The sequence below is a fragment of the Bactrocera oleae genome, chromosome 3, assembly GCF_042242935.1.
Source record: "Bactrocera oleae isolate idBacOlea1 chromosome 3, idBacOlea1, whole genome shotgun sequence".
Taxonomy (NCBI): domain Eukaryota; kingdom Metazoa; phylum Arthropoda; class Insecta; order Diptera; family Tephritidae; genus Bactrocera; species Bactrocera oleae.
This window is the reverse complement of record NC_091537.1, coordinates 77982392-78003895: the sequence shown is the minus strand read 5'-3', so window position 1 is coordinate 78003895 and position 21504 is coordinate 77982392. Positions and strand designations below refer to the sequence as shown.

The window sequence follows — 21504 nt, the reverse complement described above, 5'->3', positions numbered from 1 at the left end:
ATATATATCTACATTCATAAATACATATGTATTTATTGTGTTCTGTTAAATTTTTTGTGGGGTTTGTGTCTATTTGTATTTTTGGCTACATATTTTGACTGGCAAACAAACACATACGAAGATTTCTCGTAGACAAAACAGACGCTGACGTTGGCTAGAGATAGCGGCGTTGCGTCCACCTTCTGGATTGTATACTTATAGATTGACTTGTGGTTTGGCCGCGCCGGTATACAAAATATTGTATTGGCCTCTTTCATTTTTTAAATAAAGGAAGATTTCAATTTCATTCTCATTTTGAAACGCGAACGCGTCGGTTGGCATGGATTTTTCACGAATAAGCGGCGACGTCGCGGGATTTTAAAGATATACATATATATAAATATTCATAAAATTATCGAAATAAAAACAATGAAATATGTGAAATAAAAGCAGAGTATGTGTAAATATAAAAAATAGCAACAACAAAAAGATACTGCTGTCTGTTCGCTTATCTATTAGTTAACTCGAACTAAATGTGGCAATAAAAAAGTGTTATTTATATAAGTACTACCTCCAGAAGCTAGCATTAAGAAGTGTGGAGTTGCTGAAATAATAAAAAAAATATTTGCTTTAATTTTTATGCTCGAAAAATCTCCAATGAAACGTGGCAAAAATGTTCGAAAAGTAAAAAAAAATCGTTCTTTTTTTCATATAACAAAAAAAGTGCGTGCCGTTAGGTGCTGATATTTATACATACATTTTTTGAGGTTAGGTTGAACGCGCTGTGAAAATGAGAGTGCAACTTTATGTTATACTTCCTTTTCTGTTTTTCGCCCAAACTGCGCAGTTCACTAAAGATTTCCAAGTTGTGAAAGTTGGTATGTTTTGTTGTGCAAATTTTTGTGATTTCTTATAAAAATATATACATACATGTACATATGTATAGGTGTGCTATTTTTCAACGATGAACTGGAGTTGGTGCGCGCTTTCGACACGGCCATACGCGATATTAATGAACTTGAGCTGGATGTACGCTTAGAGCCATCAAAACATTTTGTAAGCGATGATGATAGTCTAACGCTACAGGAGTTTGGTAAGTAGATATAACAAAGTTTTGCGTAAAAGCAAGAAAAAACGTTAACTTCGGTTGCACCGAAAATGAAAACAGTTTCCATACAAGCACTTAATTCCAATCGTTCAGTTTGTATGACAGCTATATGCTAGGAAGCAATGCGAGTAAAAATTTAAACCAAATCTATTTGCTTAAAACTATGTTTCCACTCAAAATCAAACACAAGTCAACAAGAAACACTGCAGAGTGAATTGAGGGCTTCATCGATTCATACTGCTTCTTTACAGCTTAAACCAGGTGGCACCAATGCAAACCAAGGCTGTGAGCAATTTGAATATTGCTCTTTGGAGAATGTCGAAACTACCGAATTAAATAACAGCAGGTTCTTCATGCCGAAATCTAGTCGAATTTCATTTATCCGTATCCTTAGATATTTGTTTCTTAAACCAAATATAATTTTTTATGAGAAACTTCAGTTCTCAATGTCTGATCAAATTTAACCCGCACTGACGAAACAAACTACATTTTCAAGTTTTTTATTGAAGATCTTTATTACAGCCCTCAAAATAGTCTCATTTGGAGCCAATACAAGCAAGCTAACGTTTAATCCAATTTTCCATACACTTGTTATAAGCCTTGGCTGGGATAGCGTTCAGCACCTTCAGCAAATTATGGATTTTTTTTGATTTCGGCTAATTTTTTTAGCGTCATTCGCTAGATTGTTGGGCAATTTTGCCGTTATATTCATATATCTACGTCTCGTCACCAGTAATAATGCGTTTGATAAATGTAGATTTCTTATCTACGTTGTTAAGCATCTTTTTGCGTCCTCTACTCGACATCGTATTTGCAAAAGATTTAGATCTTTTGGTACCAATCAGCATTAAACGCTTCATACTCAAAAAATTAATCAAAATATGTTGAGTCGTTCCATAAAAGATAGTGAGATCCACGACGAATTTCAAGCACGGTTTCTTTTTTTCGATGTCATCGTCAATAACAGAGGTGCCATTTACCATGAACAATTTCGGGTCAAATTTGATCATATGAGTGATTAGAGAGACGTCTAAATCTTTATTGGTCACAGAAAAAATGGTCTTTTGCTGAATCTTCTCGAGCAACCGGATGGCCGAGCGATGATTTCGGAGGAATATTCGTTTGAGTTCGTCCATGGTCCGCGGATTGCTTTCATACACTTTACTTTTTAAATAACCTCACCAAAAGAAGTTATAAGGAGTTATATGAGCATTCCGGGAAATTTTAGTTGCAGAAACTATATATAAGTAATCTTGTTGAAACCAGTAACCGACAATATATTTATAATCGCATTAGGGTATATTAATTTTGCCACATAGTTTGTAATACTCAGAAGGAAATTTTAGAGATTTTATAAAATGGGATCGACAAGTTGAGTCAGTTCCTCAGTTTACGAGATATTGATCTGAAATTTTTCACACATTCTATTATCTGCCAAATAAACTGATCGATCAAAATCCAGTCCTTTTATAGCAAACTTGTTTATTTGACGAGCTATTTTCACGAAATTTGGCACAAATTATTCTCCAAGGCAGCGCTACAAGTTTCAAATAAATTGTTCAGATCGGATCACTATAGCATATAGCTGTATACAATCTGACCTATCAAAATCAAGATAAGATCATTTTTATATATACAGTTGTGAAGGGTATTACAGCTTCGGTGCCTCCGAAGTTAACGTTTGTTTCTAGAGTTTCCTTACATTAAGTCCTGTAATTTTCTTCCAGCCTGTGAGTTGATCGACAATGGCGTCGCCGCTATATTTGGCCCAAGTGCGAAGGCGAGTAGTGGTAAGTGTTGACTTTGACAGGGAAAATAATCATTTTAAAAAATATCAAAAAAGTTTCCTATACATACACACACACGCCATCGGAACTGTATTTAGGTGGCCATTCCATGCTCTTGTGTCGTCACAATGATTAATTTGCTTGTAATTTTTTTCATCAATTTGTTTCATGAACAAAATTAAAAAATATTTGATATACCAATTGTTTGTGTCATAAAAGTGTGTAAAATATTTTTCTTTATTTATTTGTAAATTTTTTTATTTGGTATTTACTTTTTGTTTCAACTAATACGCGACACGTGTGTGGCATTGTTGTGTGTGTTAAAAATATAGTAAATGCTAAAAATATAGTTTGGGATTTTTTGTTTCCATGCTAGCTGAGTTTTATTAATAGATAAACAAATATGAACTATTTGAAATCTTTAATATTCTTTCACTTTCAATAAAAGCTTATTATCTCACTTAATATCGCAAAAATAAACACAATTAATGCTTGTGTTACTTAATGTTTTGCATTTTTTACGTAGACACATTTACTATTTTTCGTTCAAATATAATGGATGGTTCTAAAGTATAAAATTTTTGTAAAAAAAAATGTTGTTTAAGAATGTCTTGTATTTCGAAGTAAGCTTTTACACTCCATTTCTTTCAAGATTATTAAATTATTACTAATTATTAATCAAAATAGTAGCAGCTCTGGATTTGTGAGATCCATACTTGTATATCTATTGGTCTGAATTTCATATTTTAGGAGGGGAGTAGCGTTATTACGTGTTTTTTTTTATTTTGATGAAACAGTGAAAATATTAATTTTTTTAAAACATATAGTACATTATATGTAATATGACTTTTGACGAAAATTCTGTTAAATTTTTATGGAGAAATAATAAAAACTACGGCAATCCCAGTAATTACGCTGGAGTATAACGGAATAAAGTTCAATTGCGGTGCTCTTCATAACAGTGCTAAATCATCTGAAATCAAAACAAAGAAAAAAGTTTAAATTTGGCCTAACACCGAAGCTATAATACGTTTCACAAATGAAAAAGTTTCCTTAAAAGAACTTATTTTTGATCGGTCAGTTCATATGACTGCTATATACTTTAGTGGTCCATTCGGAATATCTTCTTCGGAGATCTTGTTATAAGAACCGGTTTTCCCTACAAGGGTTTAAGTTTGATCGTTCAGTTGGTATGACAGCTATATATTGTATTTATATAGTGGCAGTGGTCCGATCCAAACAATTTCTTCAGAAATTTTCGGTTAATTTGTTATTGTAAAATGAAAGATATTATATTATGTAAAAGAAAGATATTATATACAAACAAAAACCTCGTTACCTTTACTTCGTAAATTATGTTCCTTTACATGTTGAAAATTTTCAAAACCATCACTACGGTTGAAGTCATGAGGGGCACCGACTTTCAAAACGTGAGTTGTGGGGAAAATACTTTTAAGTTTTGAACAGTAAAAAAGCTGTTAAAAAACAAACATAAGACATGTATAAAAATACTTATTTGAATGTTATATCGAGATTTTTATTGAAGTTATTGTTCGATTTTGACAAATTTTAGGTGTGAGGTGGAGTGCATAGGTAAAAGGAGTACTTGCGCATAGTTTTATTTTGATAACGTCATTGTCGCCATATACATATTGTGTTTAGTGAAAGGAACAGATGGTATTTAAAATTATGATATATGCGAATTAGGCGTGGTTAAAGTCTTGAGGGTTAAGATAATTCTCTATCTAAAGGAGAATATCACGCTGATTTTCATAGAATAGGTTAGCTTGTAAATCATTTGCAATTCCTAAGTTAATACCGCATATGTATATTAAGATTAAAGACTTTTTGAGACAAATATTAAGCCTACGAGAGTTGTCAAAATTTGACGAAGTGGAAGTTCTGTTACACTCAATTACTCATTAATCTCATTTCACTACTAACTTTTCATTCGTTCACTAATTAATTTTTGCTTGTTTGAATTACAGCATTTCTTTCATCTATGCGCTGAGCCTTAGCCGATATTAACAGAGCTCGATAGCCTTAGAGAAAAATTAAAAAAATTTTTTGCTTCATATTATAATTCAAATAGTCTAATTTTTTAAAATTACAAAAATTCAGTGAACAAATAATACATGCCTACGAACCACCCTGTACTCTGCCCATATTTTTATTTTTAATTTTTGTGCACATTCACATTCATAAACAAAATTCATCGCATTTATGGCTCGTCTTATGGTTCGATTGCCTCATTTGTTGTATTTATTCATGGAGAATATGAAAACATAAATATTCAATAAGCTTATTTGTAATTTTTTTATGACCGATGTTTAAACTTGTTGTTGCATAACGGACATGGACAACAACATTTGTGTTATATATATGTTGGATATTTAGCTCAAAAATGCTTGGGCATGCATGGAACATACATACAAATATACATATATATATATAATTTACGTTTAATGTAATTATGTTTTTGTGTACACAATTCTGCTTGTTTAAGTTTTGATTTATAAATACCGTTCTTTATGGTGGCAGCAAGAAATTAATCAGATTAATGAGTTTGAAATAAATAATAATTAGGACTTGTAGTATATAGATAATAGATTTATAAAATATATATAAAACAAAAAAAAAAAAAAATACAAAAATACAAAAAACAAAAGTAAAATAGCAGCAATTTATTTGGATAAAGATTTTTTCTGAATTATTTACACATGTATTAAAGTTAGTACCAGACATTATATTAAAGCACAGACGGCATGGTGTATGGGCAACATTTATGTGATTGCATTTGCCTCATTGTTTATACGTAAAAATTATTATTGAAATGATTTAATAAGCAAAACAAGAAAAACGTTAACTTCAACTGCATTGAAGCTATTATACCCCTCACTAGTGCACTTCTTAATAAAATAAACTGGTATAAAAAGACCTTTCATCTTGATTTCGATTGGTTAGTTTGTGTGACAGCTATATGCTATAGTGGTTCGATTTAAATAATATGTTTGGAAATTGTAGCCTTTTAAGAATAAGCTATGCCAAGATTATATCTCGTCGAATAAAGGAGTTTTCCATCCACGGACTTGATTTCGATATGCTAGTTTGTATGACAGATATATGCTATACTAGTCCGTTCTGAACAATATATACGGAGATTGTAGCCTTGTCTTAAAAAAGAATCTATACCAAATGTTGTCAAGATATATTATCGAATACAAAAGTTTTCCATACAAAAACTTGATTTTGATCGTTGAGTTTGTATGACAGCTATATGCTAAAGTTGTCCAATATCGTCGGTTCCAACAAATCAACAGCTTTTTGCGAGAAAACGGACGTGTGCAAAATTTCAGATCGATTTAGCATATTTATGTTAATACCACGCAGTTTATTAAGTCAGAGACATCATGGCGTATGGGTAACATGTATGTGGTTGCATTCGATTCATTGTTTATTCGGTAAAATTATTATTGAAATAATTTAATAAACAAAAAAATCGAAACCAACCCAATATTGCGAAAATCCATTTTATTAGAAAACCACTAACATATGTAGTTAATGCGATGCCAATTAACCACAGCGTGCTGGTGATGTACATTAAAAATCGCAATAATAAACTTGCAGATAAATTTGAATAATAAACAAAAGTTATTTTTGTAACCCTACATTAAGGTCAGCTACTTGAAATTAATTAAAATAACACTATCTCACTTCCATCACTGATCGTTGAAAGCGTTCGATCAAATACGACTGGACAACAATGCGCCGATGACGTCTGCATATTTGCACTAACAATTAATTAACATATGTATAACAAATACATCTATATCTATATATATCACATGTATAGGTATTTATAGAAGGATGAGAATATTAGAAGAGAGTAGTTGCACAATTTCGTAATTTAAAATAACACTTCACAATTTTAGTAAATTTTTTTGGTCAAATGTTTTGCAAAGCGATTTAGTTTTATTTTAAGAGGATAGTTGGTTAAGTGGATACAGATTACTTAAGATATATGTATGTTGGAAAATGAATGCAACAGTCCTTATCTGATCTTGAGTGTTGATCAAAGCTGGACTGGTTCATATAAATTGTGTACATAGATCGAATCGATAAATGAAGTGTAGGAAATACATTATATCTGCCCGAGCATAGCAACTTTCTTAGCTTCACACAAAACATTAACCAAAATGTGTTGAGTCGATTCTTAAGAGAAAATTATAAAAGTTGTAGTTGAAGTACTCAAGGGGTTTTGATAAAAATAGGTTGGAACCTCAGTTGTGGTTTTAATCAAGTACTGTTCAATAAGCACAACTGCGATGAGTCAAAAAATTGTGAAAGTCTCCAATTGTTAAAATTTTTCGGAAGAATGCGCGGTAAAAAGTTTTCTACCTCTTCCTCTTGATTTTCCAGCTTTTAGTATATTGAAGTTGAAGTATTTGGAATGAAATTTGTTACGTCAAATGATTTGTAATAGGCTTCGTGAGGGTTTCTTAATTCTTACCTATGGGTTTTCGGCATCATTCTGAACCCGAAGTAGTAGGATTACTCTAATTATTTTTAAATATTTTCAAAACAATTCAATCTTTCAAATTTTCAGAGTAGATGAAAAGATAAATTACTCAGACTTAAACATCGGATTACGCATTTAGTAAGATACCTACTTGACTAGAACACGCCTAGAAATTTAAGTTCAAACTGAGCTTCTTAGAGCCAGAACGTGCGTTCTACCAGCATCTCTTATATAAATAAAAGTAACTCTAGCCAGCCAATAGAGCAACATTGCTCTGTGGTATATTGGCGAAGAAGGCTAATGGTGTTTTCTGTGAGATTGGTATATTTAAAGATATTTTGTTAACAGCTATGAAGGCAACATAAAAAGGTCAAACATAGTATTGTTATGCCTGAGAAAAAAAAAACGCTTCGATACAATTGGATCTTTTCCATAATGAATCTGAGTTTATCCAACATATAATATATACCTACTGAGGCTGTTGGCTTCTGTTTCGAACTTGAAATTGATAAGCTAGCATGTCCCTAAAACTTTATATATGTATGTTCGAATCCATCCAAGTTAGAATCCATTTATCAGACATTGCGTGATCAAGTTCTCGACTGACAACGGTTGATAATTATGCCTAATAATTGTTTCCGCAAATTTAAAAATATTCTTCAAAGAAAGTTTTTTATTTTTCAAAAGGTACTTAAACTACGTTTACCGCTTAATTTTTTTACAATATCAAATATATTGACCAACACAAACAGTTATCGCTCTTTTTGTAGCTTTCAAGATAACCGTTATATGGAGAGTGGGCGTGATTTTCTTAGTGTATAAGGAAAAACTAGAAAGACTTGTCCTCGGCATTTTTTGGTGACTCAGCCTTTGTGGTTTGTGATATATGTATTTCTATTAAATCACAGATAAACTTCCATATATTCCAGTTGGTTGAAAATTTTCTGCGTTCGAACTGAAAAAATTCTTTTTATGGTACGAAATATATTTTTTTTATTCAGTATAATCTCCTTTAACTTCAATACAGTTATTATTGTTTCAGGTTGCTGAAGAGTTAGTAGTCGCTGGGAGCCAAATCTGGTGAATACGGTGGATGCTCAAGCAATTCGTACTTTAATTCATCAAATTTTGTCATTATTAAAACAATAAATTTTTTCCATATTAAATAAAAATACTTTGACACGCCAACTTCAACTGGCTTGATTGAATTGATTGATAGAATGACTTGTAACTTTGCACGTGTTCTCACGACAGATCTACCAACATGAGAAGACTACTTTGGTGAGACTAACCAACTTTTCAACCAATATGTACAGTAACAGTTAGTCACATTTTATTTATTAAAGGAGTTCAATTCCCCATCTACCAGTACGTACTCGTATAAACATACAAGTATATAATTCCATATACTATTTTCCTAGAGGGTATTGACTATGTCACATTAAGACTTGGAATTTCTATTTCTAAACTCATTTTCTCTGAAAATGAGTTCTCTTTTCATGTTCTCTTTCCCACTTTGTTTCTAAATAAGAAAACATATTTTTAGCATTTTCGAAGACACAGTAATTTTCTGTAAGTGCGACTATGCAGTGGCCAATGGCGCTTGCGCTATAGAATGCCAAAATTTTTCGAATACTCTAATCAGTTTTATTTTGATCTGCTAATTCGTAATAAAAAGTATAAGTCAATGACACTTAGTGTTTGTAAATAAAAACGTGTATATACGTATGTTTATGAATGAAATCAAGAATGAATGAGTTGAGGTGTACTCTTGCTTACGTGCTCTTTGTGCTCTCTTTATACTTTTTATTTTATTTGCATACATTTTTTTATATTTTTCTAAACATTGAATGCTTTCTTTCCTTTTCTCAGATATTGTTGAGGTCATTTGCAATACCACTGGTATCCCACATTTACAGTTCGATTGGCATGAAGAGAACTTTTATATAAACGGCCGTAATCACAAGTTGACAGTTAATGTGGCACCTGCCGAGAATATGCTGGCTACGGCATTTTTAGATATTTTACACATGAAGCAATTGAACTGGAAGTCCTTTACGATCGTTTATGAGAATAGTCGAAGTCAGTGAGATAATACGAGTGAAATTCATCTCTTCAACACTTTTGCTCTGTTTATCAGTCAGTCAAATAACAGTCTTTAAATAAAACTCTCTTCTCGATCTATAGGTTTGGGTCGTATGGAACTTATATTCGGCTGGCGACAAGTTCATAAGGCTGGCATAAAGCTATGGCGCTTCAATCGTGGCGATGATTATCGTATACTCTGGAAGCTCGTGAGTAGTACACGTGAGAAAAATGTCGTGTTGGATTGTCCCGCCGATATGATTACCGAAGTGCTTAACGCATCGATCTACTTTAACATGACTGGACAATTTAATGTGAGTCTAAATGCATGAATAAAAATATATTGAACATTAAAAATTATTGAACATTTTATATAAATTCTCCACCCTTTTAGCAATGGTTTCTGACGAGCTTAGATACACACACCAGCACTATACGAAGTTTAAATTCTCGTAAATTTATTGCAAAAATGGTGGCTGTGCGCGTACGTGCCTATATGCCGCCACCGGTGCATGACGAGGCGGATGTTTTCGAGGATGAAGAAAGTGATCCGGTAAACATTATTTTATAAAGCTTTAATAGTTTTTGGACACCTAACAGAAGATTTTACTTTACTATATGTGATTTAAATTTTCGCTTTTCTTTCAACCTAATTTATATTTAAGTATTGTACAATATTTTTAATCTGTTTTCACATCTAGATCCCATCTATCCGCGCCAAATTGCTTTACGATGCTGTGGTGTTATTTTTCAACGGTTTACGAAATCAAATCCGAAGCTTACGTTACCAGGAGCCCAGAGTACGTTGTGAGCGTGGCTTTTGGCGTTCAGGAGTGGAGATTTTAGATCAGATGAAACTAGTGAGTATAGTGAATTTATTTTCTAAAAAGCTTGAAAATTAATTTCGGTTGACAGCTTTCACAATCTACAATAACTATAAGTGTGATAAATTGAAACAAAATATAAAGCTTTAGTTTAGAAAAGCTTGCTACTCCATACTCCATGAAATTTGCGATTATATAATATATGTAAAATATAAAGCTTTAATTTCTAAAAAGCAAGAAAATCAATTTCGGGAAAAGCTTTCACAAACAAACTTGTGAGTGTGATCAATTAGCACAAAATATAGACCATTGGTTTAAAAAAGACATATACGTTGAAAGCTTTCACGACTTGTGATATTGTTACATTCACATAAAATATAAAGCTTTCAATCAAACTTTTGATATACAACATAAAGCTTTCGTTTATAAACTTGATACTTAATATTCTTTGAAAGCTTTTAAGACGAATCTTGTGATTTTACAATCACATAAGATATAAAGCTTTCATTTAAAAAAGCTTGACACTTAATTTTGGTTGAAAGCTATCGCGGGGAAAGTTGTGATTATATCAAATTGGCATACAGTATTAAACTATCGATTCTAAAAGCATAAACACTTATTTCGAAGGAAAACTTTCACAATCTAACTTTTGAGTGTTATAAATTGCCACAAAGTATAAAGCTTTCGTTTAGAAAAGCTTGCTACTCAATACCAGTTAAAAGCTTGCAAGTTTAGGTTAAATTGGTACAAAATATAAAGCTTTTGTTTCTAAAAAGCAAGAAACTTAGTTACGAGGGAAAGCTTTCACAATCTGTTGTGAGTATGAGTATGAATTGGTGCAAAATATGAAGCTTTAATTTTTAAAGGCTTAATACACAATTTCGTTTGAAACCTTTTACTACGAAGCTGTTTATATTGGTATACAATATATACATACCTATATTTGTATAAAATATAAAGCTTTAGTATCAGAAAGATTGACACTTAATTTCGGTTAAAAGCTTTTAATTCAAACTTTTAGTGAGAGAAATAGGCAAACTTTAGGTTGTGAAGCTTTCGCGTCAAACTTATAAAATATAAAGCTTTCATTGAAATAAAAGTACCAAAGTTACTTTCGGGTGAAAGCTTTCACGACAAAACTTTTGAGAATCTTAAATATTTAAAATAATATTATTTACAAAAAAAGCATAAGGGTAAATTTCTAGTGAAAGCTTTCACGATGAATATTGTGAGTATGATATATTTTTGTAAAATATATAACTATAATATATAAATTTTATTTAAATTATTAAACTTTCACGAAGAATCATGTGAGTAATAAATAAGTATATTAATGAAAATTAATTTTCTTTAAAACCCAGATTACTGTTAGTGATAGTAATTTCGAGGAGCCTTCACTCTATTAAAAATGTAAAAATTTAAACATTTTCTGAAATATTCTACTTTATAAAAGCTTACAGCACGCAACGTGACTCCACCCTATAAAACACAGAAAATGCAATTAAATGATTATGGCACACGTGATAAATTTAATTTAGAAGTTTACAATCCGATGCTAGAACGCATTTCCCACATTTGGAATAAAAATCAGAAGTTGGTTGCTTACGAAGATTTGGTCGAGGCAAAGGCAATTAAAGAACAAAAACACAATGAGGAAGAAGATTTTACGCCAAAACGTGCGAAATACACAGTGGCGACGCGTGTCGGTGAACCCTACTTTATGTGGCGGTAAGTACGAGTTAAAAATAAAAGACGCTTCTTGTACAAATAATATTTTACAAATATTTTTTATTCAATTAAGTCCTGATATTCATTCTTTTTATAGCAAAGAGCCCGAGGGCTTTCACTATGAGGGCAATGAACGCTTTGAAGGTTATGTAGTAGATTTGATATACGATTTGGCTGAAGAATGTAATTTTGATGTCGTATTCCAACCGGTGCCCGATAATAATTACGGTAGCTACGATAAGATAACTGATGAATGGAATGGTATTATACGAGAACTCATGGATAATGTAAGTAATCGATAATTATGTAATAAAATCAAGAAAAACTTAATTTTGTATATATATTTCACTATTTTTATATACAGAATGCTCAAATCGGCATTTGTGACTTAACAATAACGCAGGCGCGTCGTACAGTGGTGGATTTTACAGTGCCTTTTATGCAACTGGGCGTTAGTATTTTGTTCTATCAAGAACCACCACCACCTAAAAATCTATTTGGTTTTTTCTCGCCATATTCTTTAACTGTATGGATCTATTTGTTGGTTGCTTTAATGGTAACAGCCTTAGCTCTAGTGGTTCTGGGAAGGTAAGTGTGGTGAATATATTCTATAGGCAAACTATTTCGAATTTAACGTTCTTTTAAATGTTTCTTTAAAAGATTTTCCCAACCAGATTGGACTAGTCCTATTGCTCATGATCCCAATCCTAGTGAATTGGAGAATATTTGGAATTTGAATAATTCTCTTTGGTTGAATATTGGTTCGATATTAAATCAAGGCTGTGATTTGCTACCGAGGTAAGTTGCATAAGAAATGTAAATAAATAGCTTTTGGGATTTAGGGAAGTATTCGCTAATGAACGAGCCGCCCCCAGACCTTGTTATGTTCGATAGGACCAGAGTCGTTATCGATGGTCGTTTAACCATCTCCATCTGAACTATTTGCCGCACCTAAAGGCTGAGCGCCATCAGCTTTGGTATCCGTGGTGAGGATCCTGTCTTATTTGGTTTCGATGAGAGGACAGACGGACTCCGCATTTATCAAAATCAGCAGTTGCAGATAAGGTTGCTCGGTGCACTCTGCTCTCCAGTCATGTGTTGGTAGTAAGGGGTTGCAATTTCTTATGACCTGCGGAAGAAGGTTTTGCTGACAGTCAAATGCCGTAGGCCGTAGGCGGTGACGAAGTGTTTATTATGTCCACAGCTTCTAACCTGGCTCCTTTCCATATCCGGGAGACTACCTCCTTTTAAAAGACTACCAATCATTCATCGGCACATTTGATAAGCTTGTTAAGGCCATGGTGCCATTCCCCGTTTGGTGTTGCCCAGGGTTTCTCCTGACCACTTTCAAGAAGATTACGCAGATAGCCCCAGCTACTCTCTTCCATTCTTCTAGAGAAATGGTAAAATCCTCCCTACTGTATTCCAACATGCTAAGCTCTTGATCAAGCAAGTTTTGCAATTTTGCTAAAGATTAGCACAACTCTCGTTCGTGGTCTTTTATCAAGGAAGGTCTCAGAGTCGCACAGTAACGAGACTAATGTGACGGCTGATGCATGCCGTTATGATCCTATACGTACAGAGCCGACCAGCACAAAGAAAGAATTGTCTCCACTTAAGCCTACCATATGAAAATATCTTGGAGATTGTGTTGTTGTCTAAGGCAATAACCCATGCTAAACTTCGTGAAGATATCTTGTCGAACAAAAACGATTTCCATACAAGAACCTGATTTTGATCGGTCTATTTGTACAGCAGCTATATGCAATAGTGGTCCGATATCGTTGGCTTCCTATAAATGAGCTGCTTCTTAAGGAGATAAGGATTTGTGCAGAGTTTCAGATCGATATCCTATAAACTGAGGGACTAAATAACCACCGGCATTGCTAAAATAACATCAGAAGGACAAAGTTTACTTCTGCTTTTTATATTTGTGAACTGGCAGATGTTTCTTTCCTCAAAATAATAAACTCTTTGATTCTTTCGCTTTCTCATTTACATTTCAGAGGTCCAGCTATGCGTATGTTTACAGCATTTTGGTGGATTTTCTCACTGCTACTCTCTCAGACCTATATAGCTAAGTTAGCTGCCTTCATTACAGCTTCTAAAATGGAAAGTTCGGTATCTAGTTTACACGATCTCATCGATCAAAATAAAATACAATTCGGTATGCTAAAAGGTGGCAGTACATCATTTCTGTTTTCCGATTCGAATGAGTCTGATTATCGCGTCGCTTGGAATAAGATGATCGCTATGAAACCGGATGCTTTTACTGCGAGCAATAAAGAGGGTGTAGAACGTGTAAAACGTAGTCGTGGTCGCTATGCTTATCTCTTGGAGACTACTGCGCTACAATATTATTTGAATCGGAATTGTGAGTTGAAGCAGATTGGTGAACCTTTCAATGAGAAGCATTACGCCATTGCAGTGCCATTAAGTAAGTGAAAAGAAGCGACAAATTTATTCTACTTTGAGTTGGCTCTTGCTATCACTCAACATTTTCCTCTTTCGCTTTTTCGAGCTCTCTCTCATTCACGCTAAACCTCTCTAACTTTTTCTTTCGTAGATGCACCATTTCGTTCTAACCTAAGTGTGGGCATATTAAAGTTGAGCGAAAAGGGTAAATTATATACAATAAAAACCAAGTGGTTTACTACAAACGATACGATTTGCAATACGGATGCGAAAGATGCTGCGGATGATGGTCAATATACGATGGAATCGGTCGGTGGTTTATTTATAGTATTGATCGGTGGCGTTTTGGTCTCTTTGCTAATTGGCGTATTGGAATTTCTGTGGAACGTAGAACAGATTATTGTGCGAGAAAATGTAATGTTATTTCAGATTATATCTAATATTTATTTCAATTTAATTAACTTACGTACTCGTACAGATACTACCAATGGTTGTGCTGAAGGCAGAGTTGAAGTTTTTCATACGTTTCTGGCAAACACGCAAACCTTTGCGCACTTATGCCGAGAGTCGTGGCTCAACTTCGACCGGTTACTCGTCTTTTGATCAAACCGCAAGTACTTCGACTGTAAAAAAGAAGAAGAAAAAGAAATCTAAGAAAAATATCGACTGATTACGGTTATCAGTGGGTATTTCGAATGGGAGTTGTTAATATTTAGGCGCATATATATTTTGTCAATATAATAAACTTTCTATAAATGTATAATAAAATAATCTTTCTATTTCTAAGCCAAAGTTTTATGATTTCAAAATAATATGTGGCAAATTATTTCCACTCAGTACGTTATTACTTCCAGCTAAGTAATTTTTTAGCGATGTAGTGAAAAAGGGAAGAATGTAAGTTGTTTATTAACGTACCTAACAAGCAAAGGTGAACTTCATTGCTGAACAACATTTTCTTGTGTTAATCGGTATCGGTGATTATCTCGTTTTTGACTGATTCACCGAGCATGCGACGCTCGTCATGGTCGTTCGGCTTCAATTCTTGAACGAATTGGATTTTGTAGGTCGGCAAAAAAAATCTTTTTCAAAATCTTCCGTAAAGCCCATCTTCCACAGTGCCAACTCTTGCGCGCGATGGCGGATGGTCTCGTTCGGGTATTTTTTGATACTCTGTTCAACAGCAGCAATAGCATCTTCGGTGCCAACTGTACGGCAGTTCTGAGTAGTAAATTTATACGATATGCAAACGTCGTTCGGGAGTAAGTCTGCTCATTATGAAATGGCAAACCAAACTAAGTATAAATCAAGTAACAACTGTCAAAACATACTAACTCCGAAGTACTACCTCATTCAAAGCCACACGTCTAAAAAACCACCTTAGTATGTATCCAAAAGAACCTGGCATATCGACAAACCTCTTGAGCTGGCCACAAATTTACGTATTGAGGTGGTTATTATCAATTCTAGTCAATTCGCCTGGTTCATAGAACGCATGTTATGACTACCGAGATGCTAGAACTTTATTCTAGCGAAAGCTGGACAGTATTAAAGTTTAGATCTTTCAATTTTACCTCCCTCCATACAGCTTTTACAATTTGCGTCCTCTATAATTGTTAGCTTCTCAGTACTACCAATAGCACAGTGTCCAGTTAGAATTCCTATTAGTGCGGCGATACTTACTAAGGGCAAGTAATTCAATGGACCTTTCCCTGGTATATATATATATATATGTATATATTTTTGTTATTTTGAAATCATAAATTACAATTAAGATTATATTTGTTAGACCCGCTGGGCACTGGGGTGTACTAATAGCTCCTTTACGGACATACATACCTACACTCTCCAGTACACCAGGTATTTACAATATTTTGAAAGTTTTTCAAAAAAGCCTCAGACATATAGAAATATATTATAATTCTGGAATTTCCCGCCTATATTTTATGTTTAACACGTGAAATGTGATATTGAGCCGTGCTTTTCAACCACACTCAGTTGCAGACTAAGAGCTTAAAGCTCTGAAAGCGCACGAAAAGCATAATCGCTTGAGGATTTTCGAGCAATTTAAGGTCATATGCATTTAAAGCCGAAATATTTCGCTAAAATTTAATTAGACAAACACCTGTTTCAAGCCGCCCAAGGAAAACTCCTACTTTAAACTATACTCGATTCATCGCTTGCATTAATCGGTCGCAGTAGCACCTCACATGCGTATTTAGTAATCCAAAAATGTGGGTGCATAAAATTTAAATCACGTATCAGCAATGGCACAGCCAACTAGCGAAATCCCTCGGTCTTCCACAAGATCCAGCCATGCTTAGGAGCTTAACAAGGATATTTTTACAACCCATTGCACCCACTGCGACGTCATGCCAAGTATGGGTTCAGCTTAAACTGAAATAGCAGCTAATAAAAACTTCAAAAATCATTGCTAACCGAAATGATGAGAGAAACCACCGAAAAAACGGAGTAAGAAATAAACCATTAAAGAAGAAATAAAAGAAAATGGCAAAAAGTGAATGTTAAACCTTTGGATAAAAACGACAAGTAAAAACCATTTGGCCCAAAGTCATAAACACATTTTTGCTGTTAAACCAGAGAACAACAGCAAAAATCACATAGCAACACATATGCAACACACACATATACATTGAAAATTACAAAAACAATTACGATAACCAGCAAACTGAAAGTTGCTTATACGCCATGACATACCGACACACGGTTATGTGATGACCACCACAACAACAACTACTGAACACTAACCAACCAAGCAAGCAACCAACGCACCAGTTGTACGAGTTGTGAGGCGGCAATGTGTGCGTTGTGTGGGGGGCGCCAAGCAAAACAATTTTTAGAAAAATGTCGAAGGAAAAAAGGTCAAGTGTCTGCGGCTAAATTGGCCATTGCGGTGTGGATTGACTGATATGTGGATTATGCAAGTTAAGCTGCTTGTGGGATTTCACAGTTCGTACTCGTAAAATTTGTTTTCTTCACTTCTCTTTTTGTGTTAATTTCATACTCGGTACGCGCTGGGTCCCTTCTGTTTTAGTAGCAATTTCATTGCATTAGTTTTTGCTTGAAATAGTACGGATTTGTTTTGTCGAAATACCAAATGGAGTGTCAATTGAATTGTATTTGGCATTTGGCATTTAGCATTCGGTATTGAGTGGGTTAACCGCCGAATGTCCAAAAAAAAGTCTGTCAAATCCAGTTGATTGTACGACATAATTTGCAGGAAATGCAGGCGACAAGCCACATAGATCTAATGTAGTGACGCATTAAAAGTAAAAGTAATTTTTGAAGCAAGGAGGTGTGTAGAGAAATATTTAAATTAGTAGAAGAATAGAGACTATGCGGCTGTCATAGCTTTAAACTTGAAATGGCTCCATTAAGACACAACAGAGAACTGGAATATCGTAGAAGTAATCAAATGGAAATAAAGTAGCACAATATGAATGACAAAAACACCTAATATTAATTAACTGTAGTTTATATCAATAACACAAGAAAAGAAAGCTTCCATACAAGGTGCGTTCCAAAGTAAACAGTAAAAAAGTAACAAAGTAAACTCTAGTGGCGCCATCTATATGCCGACTAGTGCGTTAAAATCTGCTATCCTTTTTCGATTTCCAGTAAAAATTTCATGACATTTTATCTATTAAAAGTGAAGTTATTGCGTTTCAAGTGTCAGTATGTTTTTGTCATCTGTGCAAAAATGAGCTTCGAACAAAGAGTCAACATAACATTTTTTTTTTAAATTGGTAAAACTTTTACCGAAACGTTTAAATTGATGAAACAAGTTTATGGCGATGATTGCCTATACACGGCAAGAGTGCACGAGTGGTTTCAACGTTTTCAAAGTGGTCGTGAGGACATAAATGAGAAATGAGCCGAAACCCAAAAAATCGCGCCTGGAGAAGTCAAAAGTGAAGACAATGCTGATTTGTTTTTATGATTCCAAGGGTATTTTCCACAAATAATTTTTTCGTTTGATGCAGCGTACTCGACGTGTTTGGCCCGAATATCGCGAAGATGGAAGTTGGCGTTTGTTGCACGATAATGCGCCGTCTCCTCGATCGACGCTTGTGGCCGATTATTTGACCAAAAATCACATTTTAACAATCAACCACTCCCCGTATTCACCTGATATGGCACCGTGCGACTTCTACCTTTTCGGAAAAATGCATTTGTCGATAAAAGGAAAGTGTTATGCAGACATGGAGGCCATTCAAACGGCTTGCACCGGCATACTGGCGGCCATACCGGGCAACGAGCTAAAACACTCGTTCGACATGCTTTTGGACCGTGCAAAAAGCTGAATTAAAGCAGAAGGAGCCTATTTTGAATAAAATTAATTGATTTTGCCGATAAAAAAATTTGTTCTGTATTTTTTTTTAAAGTCCTGTTTAGTTTGGAACGCACCTTGTATATGTATCTACTATATTATCAAATTGATTATCTAACTGCCAGTCAAAAAGATAGTACTTATAGACAATAACAGCCTAAATTGTTTTAGTTACACCTACAGTCTTCTAAGTATAAGAAGGTACTCGTTTAGTACCAGCTAAACTGAAATATTAATTGAGAAAACACTTTTAGAATTAAAATATTTTGAAGTCAGAATTTCTTTCAAAGGATGCTTTGAAAATTTTTTGGAAAAAATGCGATTGTTACAAAAAAGTAGCACTTGGTCAGGCAAAACAACCATTCGTAAAGGGTTTGCTAAACAGTGTACAGGAGCCTAGTGAAAGTAGAAGAGCGATTGTTACGAATGAAAATATGATATCAAAAAAAATTGTGGCACTTATGAAGTTAATTTTTTTTATGACTAACGCTGTTTATAAAGGCTGTAAACTTTCTTGAGCCAAATTTGGCTTCAGATGGCGTTAGGTGCAGTTGAAGCAAATCAGTCAATAAGTATCAAAATTTCGCTGATTTGTACCCATCTTAACGAAGAAAAAGTATAACATAATCAAAGATCAACGAACGCTCAAAGAACAGCGCTGCCCTCGTTACAAAATTAAACGATTAACGATCATAATTTGCTGTTCGAATTTTAATCGCACAAGGCGAAGATAGAAAAGTTGTATCTCATTGTCTATCCATCAGTGTATTATCTTGATCGTGAGCTCACCGCCTGTTCAAATAGAAATGATGATTGTCGATCTGTCCAAAATATTCTCTGAATTTCTTTAGAGCAGGGGGACCAAGAAATTCAATCCGGAGCTACACGCCAAAACATCAAAAAAAATTACATTCTCTGAATGATTTAATTTTTTAATTGAAAACATTATTTTAAGTGCAAATTTCCAGCTCCAGTACATGTTCTCCTTAGCTTCAAATATCAATAAATAGATCGATGATACCAAAAAAGAAGTTTTTGAAAATTGAATAAGAGTAACAAATTAACTAAGAAGAAGGTGCTAAGTAAAACGTTAATTTTAACGGATTTTTTTCACTAAGATTAGCTTGTATTTCGGGTTCACAATATGTGTATTTATTATAAAATAAACGAAATAGTTATACCGTCGACTTCTAGAGCTATTTGCTAATTCTGCAAAAAGCTAGGTTCCGGTGCATATCACTATACAAAGCTTGGATCAGTTCTCTTTGCAATTAAGCGTACTTAGGCCAACTGCTTGTTAAGCTCACAACCCAAACTATTTAATTTTCTACATACATAGCTGAAAACTCTAAATCTTCTGACATTAATTGCCCACATTTCTCATTATGCTAATCATCCAATGGGTCTACCGAAATTCTTAAAATACATTTTATTATTACCTTTGAATTTTCGTTAGTTCCTTTAAAGTATCTACATATATTTTGGTGCCGAAAATAATTAACCCTTATTTGTCCATTTTATTGTTGCTGGCGCCATAAAACTGTCATCAAATTACGAACGTCCAGCGCAATGCTCGTAAAGACTGCTAACAACAGGAAGAAAATGGCCAAAGGGCTCGGCAAAAGCGCTAAGCCTTGAAGCGGCAGAAACAAAAACATACATACATATATAAAAATATGTGTACTCACTCGTATCTATTATGCTTCCTTGAGCCTTTGTAAGGCGACCAGCATATTTGTGCGGCTTTGAAACGAGCAACGGTACGCTGCAGTGAAACGCTATGTCAAGAGAGGAGCAAAGCGCTGTTATGCAAATGCCGGTATGGGTAGCCTATATGCATGTACTCATATATATGTGTTTGTGCGCCACCAAATAACCGACACACTATGCCGGAAGTCGCCGAAAAAACGGCCGTATAAATTACCCGCACTAGGCTACTTTACAATTTCCCCACACACGCATACTCATACACTAATACACATCTACTCTCACTCACAAATTCTGCATTGCATTCCAACGTACTCACTTCAAACGTCAACGCCTAACTTTGGCTCAAATGTTTAAATGGTTTGCTGCGGCTTGCCAAGCTCTAAGTATGCGCCACCTTTCGGTCAGCTCTTGGCCGTACTGATTTGCTTCTAAATACCAAGCGTTTGGGCCGTTTGTTTGTTTGCTGTGCCTCGTTTAAATGCCTCATCGGTTTACGGGTGCAACAAGGTCATAAACATTTTCAAGACATTAAGTACAATTGTTTAGACATTTTATTGCTTTTTCTATGCTGCCTCCATTGTAGTCACAGCGCTAGAGTGAAGGTAGGCGTGTGCGTTTGTGTAACTCTGCATGTATGTTTGTGTGCTTAGATTTCAGTGAAGAGCTTGGCATTTGATCGAAATCAGCGTTGATTGTGTTTTTAGCCTGCTGGTGACTGTTGCTAGCGAAATTCAAATGAATATTAAGGAAATACTTTTACTGCGAAGGGGAATTTTAAAGTTTCGGGTTTTGTCTGAGAAGAATTTTTCGGATTTCATGGGAATTTTGAATGAAATTTTTAATATTAAGTACTTTAAGAAATAACTAATTTTGGTACTCGAGCAAAGCATTACAGTACAACATTGGAGCAACATGTTTTATTGTAATGCTTTCATTAATCGAAAGTAAATGTAGAATATTCGAATATATCAGTACGACAAGCTCCACAAAAAAGCTGTATG

The 21504-nt window shown here is 34.2% G+C and overlaps 1 protein-coding gene across 1 annotated transcript; it reads left to right on the top strand.

Annotated features, from left to right (window-relative positions):
• Positions 1 to 281: 281 nt before the first annotated feature.
• Positions 282 to 15231, top strand: GluRIIB (Glutamate receptor IIB). Its single transcript, XM_070106971.1, has 14 exons — positions 282 to 857; positions 926 to 1072; positions 2815 to 2877; positions 9266 to 9475; positions 9581 to 9792; positions 9873 to 10031; positions 10180 to 10338; positions 11756 to 12030; positions 12128 to 12317; positions 12395 to 12618; positions 12691 to 12828; positions 14037 to 14467; positions 14597 to 14859; positions 14924 to 15231. The coding sequence occupies exons 1-14, from the start codon at positions 770 to 772 to the stop codon at positions 15113 to 15115; spliced, it is 2751 nt and encodes a 916-aa protein (XP_069963072.1). The 5' UTR covers positions 282 to 769; the 3' UTR covers positions 15116 to 15231.
• The last annotated feature ends 6273 nt before the right edge of the window (positions 15232 to 21504 follow it).